General features: G+C 42.0%; 1 protein-coding gene across 2 annotated transcripts in view; it reads left to right on the top strand.

Annotated features, from left to right (window-relative positions):
* The window catches only part of LOC106570238 (trafficking protein particle complex subunit 9), a 398,200-nt gene extending 394,899 nt beyond the window's left edge, over nt 1–3,301 (top strand). For both annotated transcript variants that reach the window (XM_045694753.2, XM_045694752.2), the window contains 2 exons: nt 1,161–1,384; nt 1,660–3,301. In XM_045694753.2, the coding sequence (XP_045550709.1) occupies nt 1,161–1,384; nt 1,660–1,845 (410 nt within the window). In that variant the 3' untranslated portion in view covers nt 1,846–3,301. The remainder of the gene's footprint in view (nt 1–1,160; nt 1,385–1,659) is intronic.
* Nucleotides 3,302–11,254: the final 7,953 nt, after the last annotated feature.

The raw sequence follows: 11,254 nt of genomic DNA, 5'->3' as shown, positions 1-11,254 counted from the left end.
ACCAGGGGCTGAGGATTTTTCTAGAATTGTGGCCAATTCGTTAATGTAAATATTGAAGAGTGCAGGGCTCAGATTGCAACCCTGACGACGGCCCTGCCCCTGGTTAAAGAATTCTGTTCTTTTCTTACCAATTTTAATGCTGCACGTATTGCCAGTATACATTGATTTAATTATGTCATATGTTTTACCCCCTACACCACTTTCAATAACTTTGTAGAACAGTCCTGTATGCCAAATAGAATCAAATGCTTTTTGGAAGTCGATAAAGCAAGCGTATATTTTGGTATTATTTTGGTGGACATGTTTATCTATCAGGGTGTGTAGGGTGTAAATATGATCAGTTGTGCGATGTTTTGGTATAAATCCAATTTGGCTTTTTCTCAAGACATTGTGCTTATTAAGGAAGTTTAGAACTCTTACATTGATGATACTACAGAAAACCTTCCCCAGGTTACTCTCTCTCTCTGTCTCTCTCTGTCTCTCTCTGTCTCTCTCTCTCTGTCTCTCTATCTGTCTCTCTTTCTCTGACTCTCTCTCTCTGTCTCTCTCTGTCTCTCTCTCTCTCTCTGACTCTCTCTCTCTCTGACTCTCTCTCTCTCTGTCTCTCTCTCTCTCTCTCGCTGACTCTCTCTCTCTGTCTCTGTCTCTCTCTCTCTCTGTCTCTCTCTCTGTCTCTCTCTCTCTGTCTGTCTCTCTCTGTCTGTCTGTCTGTCTGTCTCTCTGTCTGTCTGTCTCTCTCTGTCTGTCTCTCTCTCTAACTCTCTCTCTCTGTCTCTCTCTCTGTCTCTCTCTGTCTCTCTCTCTCTCTCTCTCTCTGACTCTCTCTCTCTCTCTGACTCTCTCTTTCTCTCTCTCTCTCTCTCTCTCTCTCTCTCTCTCTCTCTCTCTCTGACTCTCTCTTTCTCTCTCTCTCTCTCTCTCTCTCTCTCTCTCTCTCTCTCTCGTTCTCTCTCTCTCTCTGTCTCTCTCTCTCTCTGATTCTCTCTCTCTGATTCTCTCTCTCTGACTCGCTCTCTCTCTTTTGACTCGCTCTCTCTCTCTGTCTCTCTCTCTCTCTGACTCTCTCTCTCTCTGTCTCTCTCTCGCTCTCTGTCTCTCTCTCTCTCTGACTCTCCCTCTCTCTCTCTCTGTCTCTCTCTCTCTGTGTTCCTCCTCTCTAGACGTGGTGGTGAATGGGAAACCGTGTGACTGTGACATCATCGCTGACTGTAAGGTGGGCGATGCTGTGCCATTGGAGGTGAAACTGACCAATCGGAGTAAGAATGCGGTCGGACCGTTCGCCCTGACTGTAGTTCCCTTCCAGGACTACCAGAACGGAGTTCAGAACTATGACCTGCAGGACGCAGTCACCTTCATAGGATCTAACACCTTCTACATAGACACGGTGTGTGGTGTGTGTGTGTGTGTGTGTGTGTGTGTGTGTGTGTGTGTGTGTGTGTGTGTGTGTGTGTGTGTGTGTGTGTGTGTGTGTGTGTGTGTGTGTGTGTGTGTGTGTGTGTGTGTGTGTGTGTGTGTGTGTGTGTGTGTGTGTGTGTGTGTGTGTGTGTGTGTGTGTGTGTGTGTGTCCAGAACTACGTGTGATTGGTGGTGAAACTATTCTCAGATTAGTTAGCTATCCATAGGCACTCTAAATAATGTCTCTGTGTGTTATTTTCCCAGGTGAACCCCACAGAGAACTTTGTGTGTATGGGAGCCCTCCTGTTCCTCTACACTGGAGACTTCTACCTCAACATCAAGTTCCAGGACGACAGTTCTGGCCAGGGCAAGGAACTGCCCCCATCCTGGTTCGGCCTGCCCAGCGTACACATCAAAGCCCTGGAGGCGCCTATCGAGGCTGGGGCATAGAGCCTGGCACTCTATACATGAATATCAAATGTATTTTTCTCGATTTCTTGCATCATTCTCCTCTGAAAATATAGGTTCGCCCACTTTTGAACATCACTGAAGGGATGGATGGATGGGTAGATGGATGGATGGATGGGTAGATGGATGGATGGATGGATGGAGCACCCGAGGAGAGTACAGTGGGACAAGGACACAACGGACTAAATATTCTAGCGGTTAGCTGATGTCACTCAATAATTTGCAATAACTCGGTTTGAGGTATTTGTGTGCACTCTATGTTAAAGCATGAAGGATACAGTAGGTCTTACTGGATATGGAAATCACCTTTTGAATCATTTTAGGAATTTCAGCACCGTGAAATCAGTCATCGAAATGTATCAGCCACGATGGAGGTTTTGTGAAAAGGTCATAAGGTCACCTCTTTCCTGCTTTTCACTCAACTTACCAGGGATGTAGCAGCACGTCATACCATCCTGATGGGCTCCAAACGGCAGTGGTGGAGAAGTACCCACATGTCATACTGTAGTAGAAGTAAAGATCCCTAAATAGAAAATGACTCAAGTGAAAGTGAATGTCACCCTATAAAATACTACTTGAGTAAAAGTCTGAAAGTATTTGGTCTTAAATATACTTAAGAATTAAAAGTAAATGTGATTGCTAAAATATACTTAAGTATTGAAAGTATAAATCATTTAAAAATCTCTGTATTACGCAAACCAGGCGGCACCATTTTCTTGTTTTTTAAATTTACGGATAGCCAGGGTCACACTCCAACACTCAGACATAATTTACAAACAAAGCATTTGTGTTTAGTGAGTCCTCCAGATTAGTGGCAGTAGGGAAGACCAGGGATGTTCTCTTGATAAGTGCGTGAATTAGACCATTTTTCTGTCCTGCTAAGCATTCAAAACGTAACCAGTACTTTTAAGGTGTCAGAGAAAATGTATGGAGTAAAAATGACATTATTTTATTTTTCAATGTAGTCAAGTAAAAATAAAAGTTGTCGAAAATATAAATAAAGTACAGAGACCCCAAAAACAACTTAAGTAGTACTTTAAAGTATTTTTACTTAAGTACTTTACACCACTGCCAAATGGAAAAGGGTGTCAAGTTCTCTGTTATTGTGTGTCCAATCCTTCCCTCTCAACAATCTGAGCAGCAGAGTAGAGATACTCTCATGTGAACATGGTTATCAAGCAGCATCCTCCTGGGTATATGATTCTGTCTGTAAATGATATAATATATTTTGAGAAGCACAGTGTATAACTCTACCACATGAATCCACAATCACCTCTATTGATTTATGCTTTCTGCTTTAGCAATTAGCTTGATTCGCTGTTGTCTCTCTCTCTGCGTGACTGTAAACATGGATTTTTACTGCTGAGCTTGTATATGTGGGCCTCTGTATGTCCATAAAATCCTACAATACATGTAAATAAATATTGAGTTGAGCCAACTTCTGAAAGGGTGTTTGCATATATTTGATATATTGGAGCAAAGAGTTGGACTCGTTCTTCTGTCCTATTTTGGACATTTGCTCGTCCCTCTGCCTGGCAAATTGACACGAGCTTATCCCTTTCGTTCACACAGCCACAGACAGAAGCCCATAAAGATATGCGATGCGCATCAGCGCTCCAGAATTACCACTGGTAAATTAAGGAGAGATAATAGAGTGTCGTTGCCCATGCATAATATACACTGAGTGGACAAAACAATAAGAACACCTTCCTGATATTGAGCTGCACCCCTTTTTTTTCTTCAGAACAGCCTCAGTTCGCCGGGGCATGGACTCTACAAGGTGTCAAAGCGTTCCACAGGGATGCTGGCCCATGCTGACTCCAATGTTTCCCACAGTTGTGTCAATTTGGCTGGATGTCCTTTGGGTGGTGGACCATTCTTGATACACACGGGAAACTGTTGAGTATGAAAAACCCAGCAACGTTGCAGTTCTTGACGCAAACTGGTGCGCCTGGCACCTAATACCATACCCCGTTCAAAGGCACTTAAATATTTTGTCTTGCCCATTCACCCTCTGAATGGCACTCATTCACTATCCATGTCGCAATTGTCTCAAGGCTTCAAAATCCTTCTTTAACCTGTCTCCTCCCCTTCATCTACACTGATTGAAGTGGATTTAACAGGTGACATCAATAAGGGATTAAAGCTTTCACCTGGTCCGTCTATGTCATGGAAAGAACAGGTGTCCTTAATGTTTTTTACGTTCAGTGTAGGTTTGATGAATGGAGAGTGAATGTTAAGTGTACACACACACATTAGCAGGTAAGTCCTTTACAAAACAAAGTGTTATCATAAGAAATGGGGGAGCCTTGGGCAGAGTTCTCCTCCTCCACCTTGAATAAAACCCCATTATGTCAGGTAAGTGAAGCATGTTACTGTTTCCTGTAAAGCAGAATGGAACACTTCCTGGATGAGGGGAGACTGAGGAGACCAGGCGGGGTGGACCAGGTACTACTGGTTCCTTTAGGAACACACATACAGACTCTTCACTGGGAACAACCCAGATCTTTTATCTCTCAATGCATTGATCTTGTTCCTGACAACCAGGTGCCACAGCACCAGTCACAGTGGTTTCCTAATGTGTGTCTGTCCCTTAACAGCAATGAGACTAGGGCATGGCAAAACGAGGTGAGATAGGACCTGCTGACGCATCAATACAGATGCCAGGAAATAGGGCCGGGAATTTTCTAAGATAACACAGAGAATGTGGGCCGTTTCATATGAGTAGCTGTACACTACTATTCTAAAGGTGGGGAGCATTGTGAGGTTAATGATTCCATTGCAGGCCTGGAAAAACAATGTGAGGTAGACATAACTCGCCATCAGATCAAAATGGCATTTCGTGGCTGTAGCTACTCATCACAGGTCTGCCTCCTTTAGCCTACGGCTACTGCCTTATCATAGGCAGAGCACAGACGCAGTGAACCAATAGGAGATGAGGGGGAGAGATGCAATCGGTATCGCTGAAGCGCGATCAAAATGTAAAGGTAATTTCTGCTTGAGCCGACATATGCAGCGTTTTACCATGAACGCAGTCTCCACTAATGCGGGAACATTGTTTCCACGTCATTTCAACGACAACATTCAATGTGATGACGTTGAATCGACATGGAAAATGTTGAAATTACGTCTGCCCAGTGGGTTAACTTACCTTTACATTTCAACCTCGCTATAATGCTGAACTTCAGCGAGACAGGTTGAATCCTGTTCTGAAATGTAGCTCCGGCTCTGGCTGTGTACTGGAGAGGATGCGGAGGCTGGGGAGGCCTGTCTTACAACCCTGTGGATGTGGGTGGGAAGGATAGGGAGAGGGACCCCACCAACCCCCAGTAGACAAACGGGATCAGGAGAGGAGATTAGGCTGTAGAGAGACAGGTTTGTCTGGCAGTGTGCTTGAGAGGCTGAAGAGTTCTGACAACCGTGTAGCTGTGGATAGGAGAGGGATCCATCCCACTAGCCCCAGGTCTATTGTAGGGATGCTTGGTCTTGGAGGTTTCCCAGCAACAAGCCTCCTTCCAACAGAGCTGCTGCTTGTCAGTGAGTGAAGTGAACAACTGAGGGGCGATCATCCCTCCACTCCCCACAGCACAGAACAGCGCTGGTACAACTACAAGCACAATGTAAAAAATGACAGCATGTACTCCCCTGTCCGACCTTACCATCCTGATGCTAGCTTACCCTTGTACTCTCCATAGCACGGCTCAGCATCAGTACAGAATCAGCATAATGTCAAAAAGTAGCTTACAGTCAGTCCCCTGTCCAACCTCTGCACTGTCCTAATGCTAGCTTATTCTTGCCTGTCTACCCTCTGTGCTAGGGTGTAAAGAGATGAAAGCTTATAACCATCGCTGAAAACTCGGATGCATTGCACATTTCGAGACAAAGGTATTGAGGAGTATTGGCTCCTTAAATTCTAATATTGCTCTGGATTGTGCAGTACTATGTAAGTCATTTCTAAGTTACTGGTTTGATGTTCTATTTTACACAGGGAGAAAAAGCCCGTTTGTGCAGACAGAAACAAAGGCTAATATCATAGAAAGTCTTCCACATTAACTCTTAGAAATTCATTTGATAATTGCATCGCTCTGGCTGTAAATAATAAGGAAATATTGAGGAAACATTCCTTTATTCAATGTACAAAGTTTATTCATCGAATTTGACAAAGTGTATACATCGAACAGCTTAGTCACTCTCTAACAACACATTTCGCATTTTCACAGCAAGGTCATTTTCCAAGCAAAACAAACAGCACAATTCTCCTCGATGCAAATGTGAGATTGATTTTCAAAATCCTTCCGATGCATATTCTCAGGTTAGGTCTCATGTGTATAAGTGCACTTCTCAAATAGTTATCTGGAGAGCCGCTTTCTGTAATTGATTGAATACAGGCCAATCAATTACAATTAACACAAGTGTCTCTTTATGTTGTTATAAATAATGAATTACCATTCCAGGTTCCAGTGGATTTAGCTAACCCAAGCCGTATTCTGGTGACATAAAATACCATACTGTAAGATATTATATTCTGTCATCAAAACATCTGATTCTCTCTAAAAGCATGCTCAGCAAAAACACAATATCTCTGTTAAAACATCTCAGTGCCAAATTACCAGCTCCCATTGAGCAGCACAAGCTTTGATCGCAACACTACATCGTCTAAATGTAAGACCCCACTACATCATCTAAATGTAAGACCCCACGACATCATCTAAATGTCAGACCCCACGACATCATCTAAATGTAAGACCCCACGACATCATCTAAATGTAAGACCACACTACATCATCTAAATGTAAGACCACACTACATCATCTAAATGTAAGACCACACTACATCATCTAAATGTAAGACCATACTACATCATCTAAATGTAAGACCACACTACATCATCTAAATGTAAGACCCCACGACATCATCTAAATGTAAGACCCCACGACATCATCTAAATGTAAGACCCCACGACATCGTCTAAATGTAAGACCACACTACATCGTCTAAATGTAAGACCACACTACATCGTCTAAATGTAAGACCACACTACATCATCTAAATGTAAGACCACACTACATCATCTAAATGTAAGACCACACTACATCATCTAAATGTAAGACCCCACGACATCATCTAAATGTAAGACCCCACTACATCGTCTAAATGTAAGACCCCACGACATCGTCTAAATGTAAGACCCCACTACATCATCTAAATGTAAGACCCCACGACATCATCTAAATGTAAGACCACACTACATCATCTAAATGTAAGACCACACTACATCATCTAAATGTAAGACCATACTACATCGTCTAAATGTAAGACCACACTACATCGTCTAAATGTATGACCCCACGACATCATCTAAATGTAAGACCACACTACATCATCTAAATGTAAGACCACACTACATCGTCTAAATGTAAGACCACACTACATCGTCTAAATGTAAGACCACACTACATCATCTAAATGTAAGACCACACTACATCATCTAAATGTAAGACCACACTACATCATCTAAATGTAAGACCCCACTACATCATCTAAATGTAAGACCCCACGACATCATCTAAATGTAAGACCCCACTACATTGTCTAAATGTAAGACCACACTACATCGTCTAAATGTAAGACCACACTACATCATCTAAATGTAAGACCCCACGACATCATCTAAATGTAAGACCACACTACATCATCTAAATGTAAGACCACACTACATCATCTAAATGTAAGACCCCACTACATCATCTAAAGGTAAGACCACACTACATCGTCTAAATGTAAGACCCCACGACATCATCTAAATGTAAGACCACACTACATCATCTAAATGTAAGACCACACTACATCATCTAAATGTCAGACCCCACGACATCATCTAAATGTAAGACCACACTACATCATCTAAATGTAAGACCACACTACATCATCTAAATGTAAGACCATACTACATCATCTAAATGTAAGACCACACTACATCGTCTAAATGTAAGACCCCACGACATCATCTAAATGTAAGACCACACTACATCGTCTAAATGTAAGACCACACTACATCGTCTAAATGTAAGACCACACTACATCGTCTAAATGTAAGACCACACTACATCATCTAAATGTAAGACCACACTACATCATCTAAATGTAAGACCACACTACATCATCTAAATGTAAGACCCCACTACATCATCTAAATGTAAGACCACACTACATCGTCTAAATGTAAGACCCCACGACATCATCTAAATGTAAGACCACACTACATCATCTAAATGTAAGACCACACTACATCATCTAAATGTAAGACCACACTACATCGTCTAAATGTAAGACCCCACGACATCATCTAAATGTAAGACCACACTACATCGTCTAAATGTAAGACCCCACTACATCGTCTAAATGTAAGACCATACTACATCATCTAAATGTAAGACCACACTACATCATCTAAATGTAAGACCACACTACATCGTCTAAATGTAAGACCACACAACATCGTCTAAATGTAAGACCCCACGACATCATCTAAATGTAAGACCACACTAGATCGTCTAAATGTAAGACCACACTACATCATCTAAATGTAAGACCCCACGACATCATCTAAATGTAAGACCACACTACATCGTCTAAATGTAAGACCACACTACATCATCTAAATGTAAGACCACACTACATCGTCTAAATGTAAGACCCCACGACATCATCTAAATGTAAGACCACACTACATCATCTAAATGTAAGACCCCACTACATCATCTAAATGTAAGACACACTACATCATCTAAATGTAAGACCCCACTACATCATCTAAATGTAAGACCCCACTACATCATCTAAATGTAAGACCACACTACATCATCTAAATGTAAGACCCCACTACATTGTCTAAATGTAAGACCATACTATATCATCTAAATGTAAGACCACACTACATCGTCTAAATGTAAGACCCCACGACATCATCTAAATGTAAGACCACACTACATCATCTAAATGTAAGACCACACTACATCATCTAAATGTAAGACCACACTACATCGTCTAAATGTAAGACCATACTACATCATCTAAATGTAAGACCACACTACATCATCTAAATGTAAGACCAAAAAAAAGGGATTCATCTTTTGAAGAGCTGAAAAATGAATCCCGTATTTGCATAAACTATACTGTGGAGAAGCACCTGAGAATCAGATAGGGATCATGTTGACAAGCACCTTGAAGACTGAAACACTAGCTCTTTCCCAGAGAGGCTGATTTTATCTACCATCTCCTGTAGACATCCAGAAGGCTTTGTAGTAGAAAGACAATTGTATGCAAAATGTACATTTTAATCCCTTTACTTACTAGAACACACATGAAGGCCTGTTTATTTTAGCATCCAAAGCTTTGAAATCCACAAAGGAGCAGTTTTTTAAGTGCACAATAAAAGTCTCCACAATAGTTGTGATAACCTCTGTTACGTTGGAAGTTGTACTGAGTAATGCTTGCTGACCTACATCATGTAACTGAGCACGTTTCTGAGTAAACAAATGAAAGCAATGGCTTCTCCATCTCTGTATCTGTTTTTGATGTTGATTATTATTCCGATAAAGAAGCTGTCTTGCAGGTGCTAATGTTATGGGAAGATGAGGTATATGGAATTAAATTAGGTCTGGGACTTGCATTAGTAAAGCGAAAACAACAAAGTAATAATAATAGTTAACTGTCTCTATCTCTATGCTCTCTCTTTTTCTCTCTCTTCAATTCTCCCTCTCTCTCATATAAACGTTACGTAGAGAAAAATAGACATGAACAATAAATGTGAGATATCTTTCCTCTGAAGAGGTTTGAGCATGACCATGGACTCCATCCCTGCCATTTTATTGACTGGGAACAGAACAAGGCCTGGATGCTTTGTCCATCTGCCTGTCTGCACTCTGCAGCCAATGATAAGCTCCAAACACTTCCATTTAATTTGTCTGGTTCAGCTGAACTGGACCATCGTCTCACTCCTTCACCATGTGTTGTTGTTCAGTACTATTATCAATCACCACCCTTTACTGAATAGAACTCTGTCTCCCCCATTTTCTATCTGCACAGTAAAGAAGGAACAGTACTTAAGGATGGTGAGTCTTAGTCTACACTGTCATGTCTTCAGTCTGAACTTTCTTTGTCAATTAGCTAGCTATTTACTTGACATTAACCATTACCATTCCAACAGCAATGGGGGAGCTCAGCCCATAAAGTGCTCAAAAACAACCAACAGGACAGATACTGTAGAGCCAGGCTCAGTCAAGTGTTAAAACCAAATCAAAAACCTATCAGCAGGACATTATCGCCTGAATATTTTAACATTTCAGGCAAAGCGGCATCATATTACGTTTCAGTAGCTAGGTTTCCATCCAGTTGGCGACAGACTGTCATGAAAATTCAAAAATCTGCATGAAGAAAATATGCGCATTTTCCTACCAGCTCAACCGGAACAAAGAGCTCTACAGTCTCTCTTTGCATTTTCAACTCTACCGGTGGTTTGTCACAATAACTGTGGCATTAAATAACAAGTGAGCCTACTCTGGGCTGCGTTTTTAAGTTCTGGAATGTTCATTTGAAAAGAAACTGTGATGTACTGTAGGGTTTCCCAAACTCAGTTCTGGGGCCCTCACGGCTGCACGTTTTGGTTTTTGGGGGGGGGGGGGGGGGCAGGACCGAATTTTGGAAATCCTGCTGTACTGAACGACCAGTTGAAAAATGGGGACGTATTGGATTGTGGGTTGGGGAACGCTGTCAACATGGCCTCTGCCCTTTAAATGCATCACTCATTGCTTCAAGCCACACCTCTCCACACCCTCCAAACGGGAGCAAACATACTTCAAAGTTCATTCAAGAAGGTTCAATTACATTTTGGGGAAACGTGTCATTCAATACAAACCGTTCCACAACGTAGCAAACGTTCAAGCGAACTGAACACACCTCTGGTCTTGGCACGTGCGCTCTAGCCATCAGCTCGCAGATACAGTGCAGGTAGACTGTGCGGGTAGGTTGGTCTAGGCCTACAAAATGAGAATACTATGGATAAGAGGGAGATATTTCTATTTGTCAAATGGCAGTCAAGCATCGATTGTCATGTCACCAGAATAAGACCTTTGATATTTATTGGAAGAGGCATCAACCATCACTGGGCACATTCACCACCCTGTGAAGTTGATCATCATGTATTTACTCTGTAGCTGCATGGTCTCCCAATTTGTGGCGGGAGGACTACACACCATATCATTTTGTGAATCCCAGGGTATATAGCCCCCCGGAGTAACTGCCCCCCCCCCCCCCTGTAATTGTCACAGAAATCACTTTATGTCACCAAATGTTTTTTTAAACACTTCCCCAGCTAAACGGTTCAAGTTTA

The sequence above is a fragment of the Salmo salar genome, chromosome 14 (assembly GCF_965601325.2).
Source record: "Salmo salar chromosome 14, fSalSal1, whole genome shotgun sequence".
In the NCBI taxonomy this organism is placed as follows: domain Eukaryota; kingdom Metazoa; phylum Chordata; class Actinopteri; order Salmoniformes; family Salmonidae; genus Salmo; species Salmo salar.
Note: the sequence above shows the minus strand (reverse complement) of the source record. Positions and strands in the feature narration are given on the sequence as shown.